This window comes from Melospiza melodia, unplaced genomic scaffold (assembly GCF_035770615.1).
Source record: "Melospiza melodia melodia isolate bMelMel2 unplaced genomic scaffold, bMelMel2.pri scaffold_18, whole genome shotgun sequence".
Lineage (NCBI taxonomy): Eukaryota > Metazoa > Chordata > Aves > Passeriformes > Passerellidae > Melospiza > Melospiza melodia.
The window spans coordinates 18,948,781-18,970,230 of record NW_026948525.1 but is presented as its reverse complement, the minus strand read 5'-3'; the positions used below and the strand labels follow the sequence as shown (position 1 = coordinate 18,970,230).

Sequence of the window (21,450 nt, the reverse complement as noted above, 5' to 3'; positions counted from 1 at the left end):
CTAGTATGGTCACAGACACTTCCAGCATATCCCAGTGTGCCTTGTACAGTTCTAGTTAGCTCAGAATGATCCCAGTCTTTCCCAGTTCCTCCCATTTGCCTCCAGCATGATCCCGGCTTCTGGCAGTTGCCCAAATATGATCCCAGTGGCTCCCAGCATGACCCCAGCAGGATCAGTAGTCACTCCCAGCATGGTTCCAGTCACCCCCAGTATGACCTCAGTCAGTCCCAGATACTCCCAGTATTATTGCAGTCATGCTCAGAGTGACTCCCTGGCACTCCCAGTGGGGGCCCAGTTGCTCCCAGTCACTTTCAATATGGTTCTAGTCAGAGCCAGCACCTTCCCAGTCACTCCCAGTATGATCCCAGCCATTTCCCATAGGATCCCAGTATGACCCCAGCATGGGCACAGCTGCTCCCATGACCATCCATTAGGGTTCCAGTTGCTTCCATTTACCCCCAGGGTGGTTTCAGTCCTTCCCAGTATATCCCAGTTGCTCCCAGCATGTTCCCAGTCATTCCCAGCTGCCCTGAGTTGTTTCCAGCCTCATGCCAGTTGCTCACAGCCACTCCCAGTCACCCTCAGTGCAGTCCCAGTGGCTGCCAGGATGACCCAGTATGATGCCAGTGACTCCCAGCATTGGCCAGCTTCTCCTACTGAGGTCCCAGTGGGATCCCAGTAGCCCCCAGCACGGTTCCAGTCAATCTTTGTTCCTCTCAGTGTGATCCCAGTTGTCCCTAGTATAGTGCCAACCAATCCATAGATGATCCCAGTCCCTGCCAGCGTGGTCCCAGTCATGCCCAGTTGTCCCCAGTGTACACCCAGTCATTCCCACTTGCTCCCAGGTACCCCCAGCATGGGGTCCCAGTTCTCCCCAGCATGTTCCCAGTGTGGTTCCAGTCACCTGAGTATGGTTCACAGACACTCCCGGTATATCCCAGTGTCCCTCAGCATGCTCACAATTACTCCCAGTCACTCCCAGTACGATCCCAGTGCGGCTCAGTCCCTGGCAGTGCCGGAGCCATTCCCAGTTCCAAAGTGCTCCTGGTGCCGGTCCCAGTGTCAGGCTTGGTCCCAGTCTTGGTCCCAGTGCGAGTTCTGGTGCTGGTTCTGGTCTGGGTCTCGGTCCTAGTCCTGGTGCCGGTCCTGTAGCGCTGCCAATCGCAGTTCCAGTGTCGGTCTCAGTCTTGCTGCTGCTGCCGGTTCTGCTGCTGGGTTTGGCCTTGTTCCTGGAGAATTTAGGTCCATTTGAGTGATTTTAGGCCAAACTGGGCAGGTTTAGGGTGGGTGTCAGATCCCTTGCAGGGATTTCAAGCCTTTTGGGTAGATCTTAGGCCCCTTTGGCTGATTTTAGGCAAAATCTAGTGGGTTTTAGGGTGGATTTGAGATCCCTTTGGCTGATTTTAGGCCCATATGAGTGGATTTGAGTCCTCTTTGGGTATTTTTACCTTTTAACGGTGATTTTAGATCCCTTTGTGTTATAGATGGCTAATGAGATGATTGGCTCTCGCAATTAAGGGATGAATACTGTATGAATATTAAGAGAAGCTTTATTGATGTGTGATTATGTTATTGCAGTCTGTTGTTTAGATGTCCTCGGTTCTCCCCACAGTCCCCTTTCCCCCCTATTGTTGCCATCAGACAGCCTGAGCCATTCAGGACAGGTGGAAAGAAGGCCAGTACGAAAACTCGTTTCTGGGGAGGGGGCGTGGCATGACAGCACCTGACCCTCCAATGAAGCTGCAGGAAAGCAGAGTCCACCAATAAACAGCAAAGAAGAGTTGACTGACAGACTGAGTGAGGGGCCAGGGTTTGCTGATGCAATCCCTGGGGAATAAAAGGCGAAGGGTCCTTTTTGAGGACAGGCCAGGCATGTGGTAGGCAGCCAAGAGGGAAGCTCCCCGGCCTGTTCTTCCTTATTTAGTCCTTTTGTTGTCATTTTTGTTAAGGTTAAATAAACCTTTTAAAATTTTGAAAGTCAGCAGTCATTTCTCACAGTAACCATGGGTTCCTTTACTGGAGTTTGGTGCACAGGAGAAACACCAACCATATGTTCTGAAGAGGTCAAAATGACACAAAATTTTACTGGCAAAGTACAAAAAATCAAGAAACTTTGGGAAAAGATATACTAAAACATGCAATTCAACATAAAACACAATAGCAGTAACTTCATTAACTCAGCACGTTGCACCTGGAAACGTTTAATCACTTCAGTTGTTGAGGTATCAAAAAATGTTCCATATCAAGAGCATTAGAAGGAGAAGACAGAGAGACAGGGGGACAGAAGCTCTATAGAAAGAAATGCACATGGTGTTGCCTTCTGGTGCAAGGCAAGGCGACCTGGTTCTGAGGATCAGCACGGCGACCCAAAACTCCCCAGGGTCGCTCGGGCCAATGAAACACACGGACACCAATGTGGTGGACGGTCAAAGGCGTTTACTACTTCTTCTCGTGGGGTTTTATAGTCTAAGGGGTTCTCTACGTCAAAATGGGGTCTGTCCTTATTATCTATGGTTAGTAAGGAATGGAAAATTACTGGGTAAGGAATGGAAAGTTACTAGCACCACTGTTAGTGGGGCCACACTCCTAGGGTAATCTCTTATCTTAGGGGAACAGGGGGTCCTGCCTTTCCGTGACATCGCGTAATCTTCCGGAGCTCCTGTCCCTATCTACCACAACATGGCTACCAACTGCTGGGGTTCCAGTGTGGGTGAGACACAAACCCCAGCCACGGAGCCCTTGTGACACATCAAGGCCCGTCTGGAACAAAGAAACCATTGCTGACAGTCCAGAAACTCATGGAACCAAGGGAACCTTGTGACAATGCAGATCCAAGGACACCACGGTGGCACTATGGAACCTCATGGGAGCAAAGAGACCATTGTGACACTCTGGTGCCTCACGGAGTCTGGGGAACCATTGTGAAACTCAGGCCCCCTATGGAAGCAAGGGCCAAGGATGAAGCTGTTGGGCCCATGGAACCAAGGAGCCATTGTGACACAGCAGGGCCACAGGGAGCCGAGGGGCCATGGGGACATTGCAAGGATTCAGGGAAGCCAAGGGGCCATTGTGACACTGCAGAAGAAAGGAGAACACTGTGACACTGCAAGGACTCCTGGAATCAAGGAGACCCTTGGGACACTGTGAGGCCCCATGGAACCAAGGGGACAGGGAGCAGGTGTGGCTGGTTTGGCCTCCCGGGGGCTGCTGGACAGGTCTGGCTGACCTTGGCATGTCGAGGACTGCTCCTCATCTGCCCCTGAAGCACTGGGACTCTGGGCTCTCCTTCCTATGGGAGAGAACTGTCCTGATCCTCCTCCAGGGCCCTATGGCCAAAACTGGGATTCCTTCTCCAAATTTCCTCACATGAACAGATTGTTCCCTGATGAAATCTGCCAGGAGAGACAGATCTGGCTGCCTTGGCTACCTGGGCCACCTCTCATCTGCCTTTGAAACCCTGGGACCATCTGCTTTTCTTTCTTATGGGAAAAAAACATCCATCTCAACCAGGCACTTACGCCAAAATTGGGCAACTGCCTCTGGAATTCCCTATATCCAAGGATAGCTCCCAGACAATAGCTGCCAGGACTGACGAGTCTGGCTGGCCTTGGCTTCCTGAGGGCTGGCCCTCATCTGCCTCTGAAACATTGGGGCTCTGTAGTTTCCTTCCTAATAAAAAGAACTCTTCTTCCTGTCCAGGCACCCATAGCTAAAACTGAGATGCCACTTCCAAAATGCCCAATGTCCAAGGAAAGCCCCTAGACAAAAGGTGCCAGGAGAGACAGGTCTGGCTGAGGGTGGCCAACTCTCATCTACTTCCAAAACACTTAGACTTTGTGTTTTACTTTCCTATGGGAAAAAAACACTCATCTTGACCATGGCCAAAATTGGGATTCCATGTTCAAAACTCCGTACATGCAAGGATTGCTCCCAAGTGAAAGCTGCCAAAACAGACAGGTATGGCTGCCCTTGGCCTCCTGAGGGTGCCTCTCCCCTGCTGTCCAAACACTGGGGCTGTGTGCTTTCCTTCCTATGTAAAAGAACTGTCCTCCTTATCTATGCAGAAAGGGCCAAAATTCGGGTTCCACCTCCCAAATTCCAGATATCCAAGTTTTGCTTCCAGACAAAAGCTGCCAGGACAGAGAAGTCTGCCTGGCCTAGGCCTCTGATGGCCGCCATTCATCTGCCCCAGAAACACCACTGGTATTCTGTGCTTTCCTTCCTATGGAAAAGAGTCATCCTTCTCCTCCAATGTCCATGTCTGAAATTGGGATTCCACCTCTGAAATTTTGAATATCCAAGGGTTGCTCCAAGGCAAAAGCTGCCAGTACTGTCAGGACTGGCTGGCCTTGGCCTTTGGTGGCTGCCCCTGCAACACTGGAGCTGGGTTCTTCCCTTCCCATGGAGATCCCTGGGACACTGTGGGGACCTCATGGAACCAAAGGGATTATTGTGGCCCCACTGGAGCCCATGGAACCAAAGGGATCATTGTGGCCCCACTGGAGCCCAAGGAACCAAGGGGATCATTGTGGCACCACTGGAGCCCATGGGACCAAGGGGATCATTGTGGCATCACTGGAGCCCATGGAACCAAAGGGCCATGGTGGCACAGAGGGGCTCCATGGACCCAGAGACCATTATGGTTCTGTGGGGCCTGATGGAACCATAGAGACCATTGTGACCCTTCAGGGCCTCGTGTCACCATGGGGGCATTATCACACGTCAGGGTCTCAAGGACACAAGGGACCATTGGGACACTGTGGGGCCCCATGGAACCCAGGGAACATGGAACAGCTCTGGCTGGCTTGGCCTCCCAGGGGCCACCTGACAGCTCTGGCTGAACTTGGGATGTCAAGGGCTGCCTCTCATCAGCTCCTGGAGAACTGGGGCTCTGTGCTTTCCTTGTTATGGAACTCTCTGACTTTTCAGATGCCCTATGCCAAAATTGGTACTCTCCCTAAAAAAATTCCTATTTGCAAGGGTATCTCACAAAACAAAACCTGCCAGCTCGGGCTGGCCTTGGCCTCTGATGGTCACCTCTCATCTGTGCCTGAAACACTGGGGCTCTGTTCCTTCATTCCTATGGAAAAGAACCAGGCTTCTTGTCCAGGGACCATGGCCAAAATTAGAATTTGGCCTCCCAAATTCTGTATATCCAAGGATTGCTCCCAGAAAAAAAATAGCCAGGACAGACAGGTCAGGCTGGCCCTGTCCTCTGGTGATTTACTTAGACTATGAGCTGAATGTTTTCATTTGGAAACACCTTGAAGAGGGCCCAGGGGTGTCCCAAGGAGGGGTTTGGAGACCATGGGCACATGAGCACTGTATAGGGACAAAGGAGCTCTGTGCTCAGTGGGGTGGAGACTGAGCACAGTGGAGCAGAGCCATGAGAGTGTTTAAAGAGCAATTTCAGGGACGGTGGATCCTTTTGACATATTGGAAAACAGCCAGAGAGATAAAGAATTAATGCCAAGTGCAGCTTGGGAGGCCAAGACTGGCACCAGGAGAAAGGAATTTCCCTGTGAGGGCAGGGCTGTGGTGCAGCACATCCGCAGCAGGAGCCTGGAGCAACCCAAGGCTCTGTGTGGGCAGGCAGAGGCAGGCAGGAGGCAGAGCTGTCCGCAAAGGAAGGGCCCAGCCAGGAGGGGCAGCTGGGGGATGCCAACAGCCTGCAGGGACAGAGGCGCAGGGCAGGGACACTGTGGCACAGCCTGGGCTGCACAGGGCACAGGGATGGGCAGCAGCTGCAAGACAGCCCTACCAGAGCCAACTTGGGCAGCACTTTGGCCATGGCTGCTGGGCCTGGGCCTGAGGCCACGAGGGGACAAGTGACCCTTGCAGGGCTGGGGCCTCATTGCCTCCTCGTCCCTGCTGAGCAGTCTGGCAGGGGCCGCACCATGCTCCTGCCCTTGCCATTGCACATCCCCACATGCCAGTGCCCATCCCGGGAAGATCCCTGAGCAAGGAGGGAGGGAGAGGATCTGCCTGGCCAGGGGCTGGGGCTCAGGCCTTGGCCCTTTGCATTCCTGAAACACATCCAGGTGTGCTCAGCCCCAGAGACACCCGTGCCTTGCTTGTCCCCAGCTGTCATTACTATCTCCAGTGTTCTGCTCCAACTGGAACCTGGGGACACTTTCTGAGTCCTGTCCCTCAGTGACACCCATTAAAAGTTAAAGAAAATTTGGACTTGGAATCTGATTTTGAATTCTCAAGAAGTTCTTTGAGCACATTCTGAGGGACTGAGTCTGATGCAAAGAGCACCAAAGCCCCAGAGGCTCATTAAAGTCCCTGTGCTGTGTCTGTGCTGCTGATCTGGGTCAGGCTCCTGGCCCAGAGGCGGCTCCTGGCAAGGGCAGCGCTGCAGAGAAACAGCTCTAGTCAGGAGCAGCTCCTGTGCACAGCCCAGCAGGGCTGGGGCACTGCCAGGGCCCCTCAGGGACATGAGCAGGTCACAGATAGAGCTCACAGGGGCTCAGCACTGGCAGGGGCTGTGGGATGGCCCAGAGGGGGCTTTGTCACAGCAACACCTCTGGGGTTGTGTCAGAGAAGCACAGAGCAGCTGTGATGTCAGCAAGGGGCTGTGTGACAGCACAGAGTGGGCTCTGTGACAGCACTGAGGGGGTTGTGACATCAGAGAGCTAGCTGTGACATCATAGAAGGCGGCTCTGTGACATCACAAAGTAGATTGTGACATAGAATATGATATCATAGGGCAGCTGTGTGATGTCAGAGAGAAGGCTGTCATGACAGGGTGACTGTGACATCACAAATCTGCTCTGTGACATCACACAGCAGCTGGATGACATCATATGGAGGCTGTGTGACATAACAGAGTGGTTGGGGACATCACAGGAGGCTGTATGAAATCACAGGTAGCCTGTGACATCACAGATGGCTATATGACATCAGAGGAGATGTGTGACATCACAAGGGGGTCTATGATACATCACAGATAGCGTGCAACATAACAGGTGGATGTGTGACATCACAGTAGAGATTGTAACGACACAGATGGCAGTGTGACAACACAGGGCCTGTGTGACATCACAGGGGCAGTGTGACATCACAGATGGCAGTGTGACATCACAGATGGCAGTGTGACATCACATGGGCAGTGTGAAATCACAGGTGGCAGTGTGACATCACAGGGGCAGTGTCACATCACACGGGCAGTATGACATCACAGGGGCTGTGTGACATCACAGGGGCTGTGTGAGGTCACTGGGGAGGTCACTCTGCCCTGGCCCCCCTCACAGCTCCCCGCAGAGCAGTCCAACCCTGCTTGTGCACAACAGGGTCCCCTGTCCCCCCGGGTCCCCCTGCCCCCGACCCTGCAGCCTCACCCAGAGGATGTTTTACGAGATCGATCCCAGAGCCTGACACAGGGGACAGGGGGCTGGGGCCCTGGGGGTGGCACAGGGGGACAGGGACCCCCCGGCACCGTCCGCGTGTCCCGCAGGGCCAGAGCCTGGGCCAGGGATCCTTCACCCTGTTAAACATCATAATATTGGCTTTTTGAAAATATTAAAATGGATTTTGTATGTGTTATGTTACAGTAACTTTGTTGTAAAGATACAGTTTCTATTTCTGTTGTTACTTGAGCTTAGACATAGTAGTGAAATAGCTGAGAGGGGTGTGCTTGTGTTAAACTGCCTGCTTGGATGGGATAACATCCAATGCACACAGAATGAGGACACCTGTACAGATCTGCCGACTCTCAGCACTCACCGTCTGAAGTCAGAGTGGACCAAGGCCCAAAAACTGGAGGTGATAAAGAGAAGGAGCCAAAACCACAGCCAAGAAACACACATGCTCTGAAAAGGCAGACCCAAGGAGGGGCCATGTAAAATCGTTCCTGGAATATGTAAAGTAGTTTATGGATATGCATGATGGTCTATGAATATGCAAAAGGCTGATATAAGGGAAAGGTATTTCAGGGGGATCCCCAAAGGTAACAGGGTGCTCTTGGCTGAGTGCCAAGATGCACCCGGCCGTAATAACCTTGGCTCCATGGTCCTGGTCTCCCATTGTCCTTTATTAAAATTTGTACATTTTCACAGGAGAGTAAACGTGTTTTTCACAAATGGAATCTCAAGGAAACAAGGGTCAGTTGTTAAGCCAAGGCCATGCTGTGACCAAGTGGGGCCTGATGGGACACAGGTGCCACTGGGACATTGCAGGTCTGGTAGGAACATAGCTCCATTATTGCACAGCAAGGCCTCAGGGCGCCTAGGAGAGCGGTGTGACAATGACATCTTGGGGAACCAAGTGTCACCTGCAAACACAACGGGGCCTTATGGAAGCCAGGTGCCATTTGGATATTGCTAGGGCAGGTGGAACTCAGTGTCCATTGTGACACAGCACAGCCTCATGGAACTCAGCAGAGCACTGGGACAGCCTGGAATCTCATGGAGCCAAGGCTCTGCTTTGGCAAAGTGGGGCCCACAGGACACAGGTGCTACTGGGACATTGCCAGCTCTTGTGGAACCCAGTGTCCACTGTGACACAGCAGAACCTCATGGAAACCTGGGGACCACTGTGACGCAACGGAATCTCATGGAAGCAAGTGTCAGTTGTGAATGCAGCATGGCCTCCCAGAACCCAGGGGCAACCGGGACCGTGCTGTGGCTCGTGGGAGCAAGGGGCCATTGTGACACAGTGGGGCCTCTTGGAACCCAGGAGAACATTGTGGGGCCATGGATCCTCATAGAAGCATGGCCCCATTGTGACAAAGTGAAGCATCACAATGGTTTCCTGGGCTCCATGAGTCCTCACTGTGTTTAGAATGGACACTTGGTTCCCCAAGATTCCATGGCATCCCTCTGCTCTCCTGTGATGTGAGGCTGTGTTGTGTCACAATGGACACTTGCTTCCACCAAGGCTGGAGATGTCCCCGTGGCACTCATGGGCTTCCATGAGGCCGTGCTTTGTCACAATGGGGCCTTGGTTCCATGAGATTCCATTTTCCCACAATGGTCTCCTGGGTGCCATGAGGCCTGCCTTTGTCACAGTGGAACCTTGCTTGCACGAGCCTTGGCAATGTCCCAGTGCACAGGCGTTCCATGAGACCCTGCCGTGTCACAATGGGCCCTTGGTTCCATCAGGTTCCATTGTGTCACAGTGCTCTCCTAGGTCCCATGAGGCCTTGGTCTGCCACAGTTGTGTCTTGTTCTACCAGGCCTGACAATGTCCCAGTGGCACCTGTGTCCCACAAGGCCCCACTTGATCAAAGCAGAGCCTTGCTCTCATGAGATTCCACTGTGTCAAAATGTTCTGCTTGGTTTCATGAGAACCTGATGTGTTGACAATTGATCCTTGGATCCTAGAGATTCCATTGGATCATGGCCATGTCCTTAGTTCATAAGGCCCAACTTTGTCACAACTGGACCTTGGTTCAATGAGATCCATTATATCATGAGGTGTTCTTGGTTCCATGAGGCCCTGCTGGGTCACAGTGGAGCCTTTGTGCCATTCGTTTCCATGGTGCCACAATGGTCTCCAGCATTACCTGAAGCCACACAGCAAAAGAGTGGACTCTTGGTTCCATGAGTTTCCACTCCATCACAATGATCTCTTGCATTCCATGAGGCCACGCTGTAAAACAGTGGACCCTTGAATCCATGAGGTTCCATTCCATCAGGATGATCTCTTGCATTCCATGAGGCCTTGGCTGTGTCACTAAGGAGCCTTTGTTCCCTGTGTTCCCATTGGGACACTATTACCACGCCTGAGTGGGCGCTGCTGGTGAGAGAGAGACGGTGAATCTTGTTTCTTGAATCAGAAGGCTTGATTTATTAAGATATTATATAGAATACATTAAGACTATACTAATAGGAATATAGAGAGAGGTTTGCAGTGCAGCTAGGCTAGGCTAAGAATAGATAGAAAGAATCTACAACAAAGTTGTGTTCAAGGACTCAGTCCCCTAGCTTGCACTGGTGATTGGCTCTTAATTATAAACATAGGAAATGAGCCAATCAAGGTGTTCCTGTTGCATTCCACAGCATCTGATAATAATTGTTTACCTTGTCTTCTGAGGCCTCCAGAAGACGCAGAAATCCGAAAGAAAGGATTTCTGTGGAGAAATGTCTGCGACAGGACACAATGGTGTCCAGCGTTCCATGAGGCTGAGCCATGAAACTCATGGGCACTTGATTCCATGAGATTCCACCACGGTGTCACCATGGGCTCCTGGGTCCTGTAACAATTCACACTTGGTTCCATGAGATTCCACGGTGTCACCCACTCGATCTCCTTTAGCCTTCAGTTATATTTTAAAAGTCACAATTGTAACACTTCATTACCATACTCACGTTTGCATAAAGCTGTGTCACGGTTTTACAACCCTGTGTGGCCTCAGTGCCTGTATCAGTTCCCCCTTTGTTGCTCGTCAGTCTTTTGGTGCTCTTTTGATGAAGGCTTCTGTCGTCCCCCTCATGTTGGAACTTTTTACCTGGATCATCAGCCCATGCCTGGTGCTCCTTTTTCTCTAGTCTAACCTGGTTTGAGCTGGTTTTGCCCTTTGCGAGTTCTGTTCAAACTTGCTCTCTTGCTCTCGGTGCGTTTGTTGTGTCGCTTGCTCTGCTCTCTCGCTTTCTCTGCTGTCTCGCTGGCTTTGCCTGCATGCGAAAAATGTGTATTTTATGATTAGCTTTTCGCAAATATTGAAAAGAATATTATATGTCTTGTGTTAGAAAGCAATGCTGTATTAATTCTCTTAAGTACTGTGTTAAATATAGTTTTAGGTTATAAAAAATGTTAAAATAGAAACTATGCTACGTAGGATTCTTTTTTTAATGAAAGGACTCACTGTGATATAGCAGCCACAGGACACCAAAATCATTCAGAGAAAAAGAATTTATTGCCCCCTTATCAAAACAATTAACTTCTTCCAGCCTCGAAGGCCCTGTTAGGATTCAGAGGAAGAAGGTGGCACTGACCAGACAGAATCCTGTATTTGAATGGAATTTATGCATCATGGATGAGGTGTATGAATATGCAACAGGCTGTTGTTTTTAAGGGTTAATCCTTTGTTAACGTGGGTCCTCTTTCAGTCTCCTGCTCCCCAGAAAGAGGTACTCGGACGTCCGTAACTCTTTGTCTCTATTGTCTCATATTGTCCTAATTCAAATGGTTCAAATTATTATCACTCCAATTATATTACTATTTTTATAACCATTTTATTAATATTAAACGTGTAAAATTTTAAAAACAAGTGATTGGCGTTTTTCACACTGGCAAAGGGATTTTTCAGAAAACATCGCAGTCACACTGTCCCAGCTGCAGGATCTGCTTCCCATCAGCCCTGAGCCCAGCCTGGTGCTGAGCAAAGGGGCTGGGCTGGGGTCATCTCCTGATGGGGGCTGTGCACCCCCTCTGCCCCCTCCCCAAATTCCCTCTGGGGAGCAGGAGCTGGGGCAGGAGCCCTGTGGGGAGGGACAAGGGGGTGACACCGGCATGGGGGGGACACACACAGCCCCTGGGGACCCCCCCTCACCTTCTGCTGCAGCACCAGGAGGATGAACCCAGACATGGAGCCACAGAGCCCTGGCAGCATCTTGGGGGTGGGGTCTGGTGGCTGCTTTGGGGGGTCACATCTGCCCTAAAACCCCTCCCAGATGCCCCAAACCACCCCACAGCTCCTGGCCAGGACTCCCCCAAAGCACTCCCTCTGTGGTGGTGTTTGAGGGTGCCCAGGACGAGGGAAGAGATGAGAATCTTGACTCCATGTTTCAGAAGGCTGATTTATTATTTTATGATATATATTATAAGGAAATTATATATTAAAACTACACTAAAGAAAGAGAAAGGAGACATCAGAAGGCTAGCAAAGAAAGGAATAAAATCTTGTGACTGCTCAGAGTCCTGACACAGCTGGACCTATGATAGGTCATTAATTGAAAACAACCACATGAGACCAATCAAAGATGTACCTGTTGGTAAACCATCTCCAGACCACATTCCACAGCCATCACAGAGTTATTGTTTACATTTCTTTTCTGAGGCTTCTCAAGTCCTCAGGAGAAAACTCCTAGCGAAAGGATTTTTTAGAAAATATGTCCGTGACACTCCCTGCAATGTAAATGGTCCTAAGAGCCACCAAACCCCCTTCCCATCTCCCCCAAAACCCACCCAAATTCTCTGCAAGCCACACAGCCCGGCCAGGACCCCAAACCCCCCTCACAGTCTGCCACAAAAGCCCCCCAAACCCCTCCCAGCACCACAAACACTCCAAGAGCCACAGAAGCCTCTCCCCATTCCCCCAGGACCCCCAAACCCCCTCCCACCCCCTGGCACTGACCAGGAGAGGCTGGTGGGCAGGAACATCCCCAGCCAGGAGCAGCCCAGGCACTTCAGCAGCGATTTGGGCACTTTGGGGAGACACCCCAAACGGAGAGAGCCAGGCCAGGGACTGGGACAGAACCAGAATTCCTGGAGAACAGATGGGCTCAGGGGGACAAACTCTGCCAGCACAGCTATGAGATTGTGGCCCCGCAGCCCTACAACACCCACATCCTCCTAGATATTCCTCTGAACCCCAAATTCACCTCCAAATCCCAGTGAAGTGGTGCAGCTTTAGATCTCTTTCTTTAATTTCTTTATTTTTACCTCAGTTCTGGATGTTTTGATGGGATAAAGATGGAAATTATTTAGGTTGGAAAAGACCTCCAAGGATCATCCAGCTATGCTCAATGCCACCAGAAGAAATGATTGGACAGAGCAGAATTTTTAGGGTGCAAACGTATGTTGGGGGGTCCTTTTGTTCCTGTTTACTTAGAGAATTGCTAGTAAACACTAAGAACTGGATACTTAAGGAAACAAAAGATGTGACCAAGCTCAGGGAGGAGGGCACCTGGCTGCACTTCTCTTATCTGGGAGTTTCTCCCAGCCCAGCCCAGAGCTGCTTCTCCAGCTGTGGGTTAGAAATTTAACTCGGGGTAGAAACCAATTTTAGATTTCGCTGAAGTCTGCTGTTTAATCTCCTGTAGTCTGTTAACTTGTGTGCTCCCAAAAAAGCCTGCAGAGAAAACAAAGGAGATTCAAGGCTACCTAGAAAGGAATGCAAACATCCAAGCTGAAGAGAGATAAGGAGAGGGGGCCCCCCCCCCCGCCGACCCTGGGGCTGAAGCAGATGGAAAAACTGGATCTGGGTTACAACTAAGTGACTAAACAACTGGCAGGCTCATAGAATTTATAAGACAGTTTAATACACGTGTGCCAGGAAAATGAATCCACAAACATCAGAGGTTTATGTCCAAAAAGGAGACAAACGAGGCCTTTGGCTTTATTTGCATAAAGGGAGAGACCATGGGGCATTCCCCTGGGGTCTCTCCAATTTTTGGAGGATGCAGCCTCCTTTTTATCCCAGTTTCCCTTCTCTCTTTCCCCAGTGGCTGAGGTACTTGAGAGGTACAGACTTCCCAAGTCATCTGATACCAGAGATTCCCCTCTGATGTATAACTCTCCCTTTTAATTTTCAATTCTTATGGAATTTAGGTTTCCCCCCATTGTTTCTTTCATCTTTCAACGTGCAATGTCATTTATCAGCAACCCTAAAGTTTATTTGTAAAAACAAATATCTTCTTCCATTCATCAATGATTGGAATTCTTCCCATTGTTTCTTTTATCTCTCAGTGCTGGTTTTATCTAGCAGCAGACCCACAGCTGGTTTGTAAAGACAAATCCCTAATTCCTCTCATATGCACATGTCTTTTATGCATATGCAACAAGTTAAGATGTAAAATAGACTTGGGAGTTTTCGGGGGTGCCTGTGTCCTTACGGCAGTACTGAAATCAATCATACTGGCTTTACATCTTCTACAAAGTGCGGGTTTTTTCTGCAAATCAGGGCGAGCCTCTGCTGTGAGACTGCACTGGGATCTTATTACCACCCACCTCCATAAAAGAGGGACTATCCCCGTCTGCCTGGGACCCTGAGCTCGGCTCTCCCTGCCCTGCAGCCACTGTTATAGATACATATTATATGCGCCCCCCATGTGCCCCCACAATGCCCCAGGACCCCTCCCCAGAGTCCCCCAAACCCCCGGACCCCTCCCCAACGCCCCCTCAGACCCCCCCGGACCCTCCCCCGCCCCCCCCCCCCCCGATCCCCTCTCGGGCCTCTCCCGCTCCTGTCCCGAGCCCGGCGGGTCCTGGCGGCGGGGAAGGGGGCGCGGCTTCCGGCTCGCCTCTGATTGGCTGGAGCGGCGCGGCGGAGGCGGGCATTGCTGATGGGAGCGGCGCCGTGATTTGTTGCTTCCAGGACGTACAGTGCGGTGATTGGTTGGTTCCGGGCGGGGCGCGCCGCCATTGTTGGCAGCCCGCGCGTGCGGCGGAGGCGGGCGATTGTGAAGGGAGAGCGGAGCTGAGGTGGGTCCGGGGGAAACTGGGGGGGGTTGGGGCGAGTCTGAGGGGAAATTGGGGATTTTTGGGGGCATCAACGGGAAACACGGGGGTGTGCGGTGGTTTTGGGGGGAATGAGCGGGTCTGAGGGGGCTTTAGGGAACTTTTGGGGGAATTAAGTCTGGAGGGTTCTCAGGTGGGTTTAGGAGGATTTGAGGGGAATTGGGAGGGTCTGAGGGGATTTTGGCGGATTGTGAGAGTAGCTGTGGGGTTTCGAGTGGATCTGGGGGGTTTTGAGGTGGCTCTTTAGAAATGTGTGAGCGTCTGAGGGGATTTCATAGGGTTTGGGGGAGATTGAGGGGCCTGAGGGGGATTTGGGGCAGTCTGATGGATTTGGAGGGGTCTCAGGTGGGTCTGGGATGAATTTTTGGGGGAAATGGGGGGGGTCTGAGGGTCCTGGGGAGGTTTTTGGGGTCCGGGGTGGTTCTGGGCCAACACTGGGGGAGCTCTGGGGGGTTTGGGGTTCCTGGAGGAGTCCGGGGGAGATTTGGGGGTCCCGGGGGGTCCCAAGCCCACCCTGAACCGGGGTCTGGGGGTTTCGGGGGGAGGGGGCACAGCAGGGGTTCCCTCCCCGGTTTTTGGGGGTCTCCCATGGTGCCCCCTCCCCAAAAAGCTCCGAGGGCCCCCTGAAGTGGCTCCTGTTCCACCGGCCGGTGCCCCCTGATCCAGGACGGCCCCACTGAGTCTGTGGGGATTTGTGGGAATTTGGGGCATTTGGGGGGGATTTTGAGAGGGGTTTTTTGGGTTTTCGGGAGGAGCTTTTTTGGGCTTGGAGTTTTTTTGGGAGTTTGTGGGGAATTATTGGGGTTTTGGGGGAGAATTATTGGGTTTTGGGATGGTTACGTGATTTTGGGGGATTGTGTTTTTTGGGGGGTTTTGGATTGTGTGTGATTGTATTTGGGTTGTGGGGGTTTTTAGGGGGGGATTTGTTGACATTTTTGGGAGTCCTTTTAAATTTTCTTGAGTTCCACTGGGATTTTTGGAGATTCTCTGTGGTTTTTGCGGGTTTTCTTGTAATTTTTGGGGGTGTTGTGGGGTTTTTGTGGAATTTAGGGGGGCTTTGGGGCATTCCCTGGGTGTGGGGAAGGGCTGATTAGCACCAAAATCTCCTTAAAACCTCCAAAAGTCCCAATAAAACCCACTAAATCCCAATTAAATCTCTCAAAATCCCATTAGAACACCCTAGAATCCCAATAAATGCCCACAAAATCCTGTGAAATCCCAATAATGCCAAAAATCCTGATTAAACTCTGCAAATCCCCCAAAAATATCCCCAAAACCTTAAACAGTCCCACAAAATCTCCCCCAAGATCCAAGGAAATCCTGGCAACACCCAAAAACCCCCACAAAACTCCCCAAATCCCAACAAAAATCCAAAAAAAACCCAAATCCGCAATGAATCCTGCTCAATGCCACCACAATTCCAATAAAAAGCCCCAAAAATCTTCTAAAAATCCCAATAAACCCCCCAGAATTTCTGAGAATGAGAAAAATCGCAACTAAATCCCAGTAAACCCTCCGCCCCAAAAAAAACGCCACAAAAAATTTCAATAAGCCCCCAAATATCCCCAGAAAAACTCCCCGTCAAAATGCCAACACAATCCCCCAAAATCTAAACCCCCCAAAATCCACCAAACCAGTCACTCCCAGTATGATTCCAGTTGCTCTCAATGAGATCCAAGTGTAACCCAGTATGGACTCAGCTGCTCTCACTGGGATGGATCCCAGTGTGATCCCAGTTGCTGCCAGCATAATTCCAGATCTTCCCATTTCCTCCCCTTATGATCCCAGTTGCCCCAAGAACAGTCCTAGTCCCTCCCAGCAGGGTCCCAGTGGTGCCCAGTTGCCTCCAGGGTAGATTCCCCAAGAATAGTCCCAGTTGCTCCCAGCAAGATTCCAGCTATTCCCAGTGTGGTTCCAGTCCCCCCAGTATGGTTAGAGACACTCCCAGTAGGTTTTAGTTAGCTCAGAATGATCCCAGTCTTTCCCAGTTACTCCCAGTTTCCTCTAGCATAATCCTAATTTCCGTTTGCTGCTCAAAGGGTGGCCCCAGTTGCTCCCAGTATGATCCCAGTTCCCCCAGTTATAGTCTCAGTCCTCTCAGCATGGTTCCAGTACCTTCCAGCTGTTTCCAGTTGCTCCCAGTGTGTCACATTTTCCTCCCAACATGGGCCCAGTAGCTCCCAGTAACCCCCAGTCAGGTTCCATTCATGCCCAGTATAATCCCAGTATGAGTGTAGCCACTCCCAGTATGATTCCAGTCACCTGCAGTCTAATCCCAGTTGCTCCCAGTCACTCCCAGTCTGATGCCAGTGCACCCAGTATGATCCCAGTTGCTCCCAGCATGGGCCCAGCTGTTCCAAGTGTGCTTCCATCACTCCCCTATGGTCACAGACACTCCCAGTATGGTCCCAGTTGAAACCAGTTGCCTCTGCTATAATCCCAGTCACTTCCCAGATGATCCCAGTCCCTCCCAGCATGGTCCCACTCACTCTGAGTTGCCCCCAATGTGGTCCCAGTTCTCCCCAGCATGGTCCCAGTTGTTCCCAGTGTGATTCCAGTCACACCAGTATGGTTCCAGACACTCCCAATATATCCCAGTTGCCTTCAGCATGTCTGTAGTCATTTCCAGGCACTGCCAGTGGCCCCAGTAAGGTGTCAGTTCTCCCAGTATGATCCCCCAGTCATGCCCAGTATATCCCAGTTGCCTCCCGCATGCATCCAGTCCTTCCCAGTTCCTCCAGTTTGCTTGCAGCATCATCCCAGTTTCTCTCAGTTGCTGCCAGTAGCCCAAACTGTGATCCCAGTCACATGCCAGCCCACCCAGTGTGGTCCCAGTATAATCCCAGTTGCTTCCAATGTCTCCCAGTATGGTCCCAGCTGCCTCCAGCATGGTTCCAGTTGCTTCCTAGATCAGCCCAGTCAGTCCCAGTATGATGCCATTTGCTGCCAGCGTGCTCCCAGTTGCTCCCAGTCAGGCCCAGTATGGGGGATGATGTGCAGGGTGTGTTCCCAGTTGCTCTCATATACTCCCAGTATTAGTCCAGTCCCTCCCAGTATGATCCAGAGATGAGCCCAGTGTGCTCCCAGTCCCTGCCAGTATGAACCAGTTGTGCTCCACATGGTTCCAGTTGCTCTCTTTTACCCTCGCTTTCATTCCAGTCCGTCCCAGTATCTCCTAGTGTAGCCCAGTTCCCTCTGGCATGCTCCCAGTCACTCCCAGTTGCTCCCAGTTGGGTTTTTGAGGGGATGTTTGGAGAATGAAGCAGTCCAAGGCTGAGCGGAAAAGGCCCCTCGGGAGGACATCGGGGAGTGCCAGTGGCGGCTGCCGGCAGAGGCAGCCTGGAGGAGCAGAGCCCTGTGTCCCTCAGCAGCCCAAAGTGGGGAGCCCAGAGAGGGGGGAGCACCGCCATTGGCGGGAGCCTGGAGAGCCTGGAGAGGGGCAGGGGGGACTCCTTGGAGCCGCTGCAGCCCCGAGCAGAGAATGAGGGGAGTAGGGAGCCTGGGAGCCCAAAAAAGCCCCGGCATCCCGAAATGGGGAGAGCAAAGAGGGAGGAGCGTTTGGGATTGCTGGGACTGCCAGCAGCCTGGGCAGGGTGGGCCCCGAGGAGAAGGGGGACCCCCAATCCAAGCCTGACCCCAGCAGGTGGGACAGGGGGGAACTGCTGAACACCAGAGGGGAGGGACCAGGCACGGGGAGCTCCTGGGAGGCTTTTCCGGAGCTGAATCTCTGTGGTTTTGGAAGATATTGTGGAGCCCAGGTGGCTGGTTACTTGTAGAGAGGGACTCGAGCAGAAGGACCTTGAAACTAAAGGTGTGTTGAGGAAGAAGAAATAGGAAAGCCTTATAAATATGGTTGTGTGGCAAATGATTTTGAGAATATAGAAAGTAAAAGCAAGATAAAATTAAAACAAGGTTTGAGATACCTTACTTACTGAACTACTGGAAAACAGTGGTGTGGCCCGATATAAGGTAATCCCCTTTTGATGAAACAATTCTCTCTGCTTGCAGACAGGTCCAAGGGTCAGAGCAGACCCTACTAGCTCAGCAGAAGGGGTCCAAAGTGTGCATTTTAGGTTTTAAAATATAACACAGTATGGTGATGTAATGAATCCTGCAGGCTATATGTAAATACTCTAGGATTTGTATCTTGTACTAGATTGGTTAGTGAGAAATAGAATATTCAACACAGAAGAAGATTCATTGTATTCTATCGGGAACCTTACTCTCTTACCCTCTCATTCTCTCTGCCCCTCTCTTCTCTCAGGCCTGCTCTGATCTGTGGCTGGCAGCTCCGAGCAGGGCCCTGCACCCAGGCCCTTTGCAATAAACCGCAAGTTCCATGACCTGGCTTCAGAGATCTCTCGTTTCCGTCTGTCCCGACCTTGCTACCCCCCGACGCTCCTGCAAACGCGCTCATCCCTTGTTTTCCCCAAACCAGGATTTCCCATTGCCAACCCCTGGGAGGCTGCAAGGAAGAGGAAGATGCCCCGGGACACTGAGGCAGGTGAGGAGGAAGTCAGTGGCACTTTCCCCTCTGTGCTGCTCCATCTCCCAGCCCAGCACGGCCCCGGCTGCAGCACAGCCCTGGGGGGATCTCCTTGCCCTTGCCTGTGGCACGGAGGCAAATCCCATCCTGTCCTTGTCCTTCCTCCCCAGAGTAGGAGCTGAGCATGGAGAGCAGGGAGGACAAATGCCCGCGGCAGAACCTGGTGGCAGAGGCTGTTTTGAGCGGCTCCACGGGGCAGGAAGGAAATGGGGAGAAAAAGCTGCGGAGATGGTGCACGAGGCGGGGCTGCAAACGCAGCTGGCGGGGATCTGAGGGGGAAAGAGCCAGCCAGGGCCGGGAAAGCGGTTGGAGATGGAGCCAGAGCTCGGAGCTGGTGCTCCATGAGCAGGTTCATGATGGGGAGAAGCCCCACACGTGCGTGGAGTGTGGGAAGAGCTTCAGGTGGAGCTGCAGGCTGAGCCAGCACCAGAGGACCCACACTGGGGAACGGCCCTATGAGTGTGGGGAGTGTGGGAAGAGCTTCAGCCGGACCTGCAGCCTGACAAAACACCAGAGGACCCACACTGGGGAACGGCCCTATGAGTGTGGGGAGTGTGGGAAGAGTTTCAGCCAGAGCTCCAGCCTGATCAACCACCAGAGGACCCACACTGGGGAGAAACCTTATGAGTGCTCCAAGTGTGGGAAGGGGTTTCCGGCCAGCTCCGGTCTCATCCGGCACTATCGTACTCACACAGAGGAGAGGCCCTTCCACTGCCCTGAGTGCGGGAAGGGATTCAGGGACAACTCCACCCTTGTCAAGCACCGGCGCATCCACACTGGGGAACGGCCCTACGAGTGTGATAAATGCAGAAAGAGGTTTCTGAGCAGCTCCCATCTCCTCCGGCACTATCGGATTCACAGAGAGGAGAGGCCCTTCCAATGCCCCGAGTGCGGGAAGGGATTCAAGAACAACTCCAACCTCGTCACCCACCGGTGCGTCCACACCAGGGAGAGGCCCTACAAGTGTCCCCAGTGTGGGAAGAGCTTCTCCTGCAGCTCTCATTTGACCCAACACAAACGGAGCCACCACTAAGGTAATCCCTGTGAATGCCCCGAGTGTGGGAAGAGCCTCGTGCGCTGCTCCAGCTCCATCCCCCACTGGAGGAGGCACTTTGGGCACAGCCCTGGTGTCCTGGTTCAGCGCAAATTTCGGAGAGAATCCCCAAAGTGGGGTCCTCTAGGATAGCAGATGTAGTTGGCCCCTCCCCCCAACCGGTCCGGGAGCAAAATACGTCCTTGGAGAAAAGTGGAAATAAAATGTTTATTAAACAATAAAACTTAAATAATATTAAACAATAAAACCCCTTGCCCCTCCAAAAGAACTGACAAACTGAGCAAGTCCCCTTCCCGGTTTGCAGCTCAGCTCACTCAGTCTCTGATCTGTCCCTCCCATGCTGGAAATGCCACAGGCCAGGCCCGGCCCGGTGGGCCACAGGTGCAACTGCCGGTGCTCCCCTGGGTGTTCAGTCCTGAGCAGGTTTAAAGAGGTCCAAAGAAAAGGGGAAAAGAAAAGAAAAAAACCCCACAGTCGAACTTCTTTGCCTTCTTTGCCTCAGGTAGCTAAAACTGACAGCAAAGGAGAGCTCTGTCCCGCTGTCTGTCCATCCACAGACAACACAGCCCAGGAGTAGGAATGTTGAGGAGTGAGTGCAGTGTCTGAAAACAAACTGCACACTTCTCTCCTCTCTTCACTCTGCAACAAGTCTTAAAGGTGCAAAACTTATTATTCAGCATAAACAGAACAAGACGATTGGGGATAAAAGCATCATATAGTCAACCCAGGACATTCCAACCCTTATCCCCATATTGTCAGCTTACTACTACAATATAAATTCTAACTCCACAAACATACATTATACATCCAATATACAGCTATACACAGACAATGGTAATAACATTCCGTTAACAGTGATATTTACACATAGGTCTCACCCAACAATCAGATCTCCCTGAGGTACACATCGTGTTCTTCCATCTTTCTGCATTATCCACCATGTGCAACCTGGTCCCTAAGAAAAACAACCCCACAAATGGGTTTGTCTGTATTTGAGGCAGCATTAATCCAAACTGTCTTCCCTAATAAACCTCAGACATGTACCACTGGGACTTTGTCTCCATCTACTCTCTGCAAAGGCTCAGATTGGGCAGGGCCCACTTGGTTAGTAGAGCCTCGGGTGTTAACTACCCAAAGTGGCTTTTGCCAGATGCTGCTCCCAGTTGGAAGATCCACCCAAAGCTTTCAGTGTGGTTTTTAACAGTCCATTGTACCTCTCCACTTTCCCTGCAGCTGGTACATGGTAGGGAATATGGTTCACCCACTCAGTGCCATGTTCCCTAGCCCAGGTGTTGATAAGGCCATTCTTGAAATGAGTCCTGCTGTCTGACTCAATCCTCTCAAGGGTGCCATGTCTCCAAAGGACCTGCTTTTCCAGGCCCAGGATGGTGTTCCAGGCAGTAGCATGAGACACAGGGTAGGTTTCCAACCATCCCGTGGTGGC

The 21,450-nt window shown here is 51.7% G+C and overlaps 1 protein-coding gene across 3 annotated transcripts in view; it reads left to right on the top strand.

Moving 5' to 3' along the window:
* Nucleotides 1-21,049, top strand: part of LOC134433314 (gastrula zinc finger protein XlCGF17.1-like) — a 28,330-nt gene extending 7,281 nt beyond the window's left edge. The window contains exons 2-4 of one of the 3 annotated variants that reach the window (XM_063182173.1): nt 14,264-14,370; nt 18,845-18,910; nt 19,063-21,049. In XM_063182173.1, the coding sequence (XP_063038243.1) occupies nt 19,077-19,985 (909 nt within the window). In that variant the 5' untranslated portion in view covers nt 14,264-14,370; nt 18,845-18,910; nt 19,063-19,076 and the 3' untranslated portion in view covers nt 19,986-21,049. Of the gene's footprint in view, nt 1-14,263; nt 14,371-18,670; nt 18,911-19,062 lie in introns of all 3 variants that reach the window. The other 2 variants (XM_063182170.1, XM_063182171.1) reach the window with 2 other exon arrangements.
* Nucleotides 21,050-21,450: the final 401 nt, after the last annotated feature.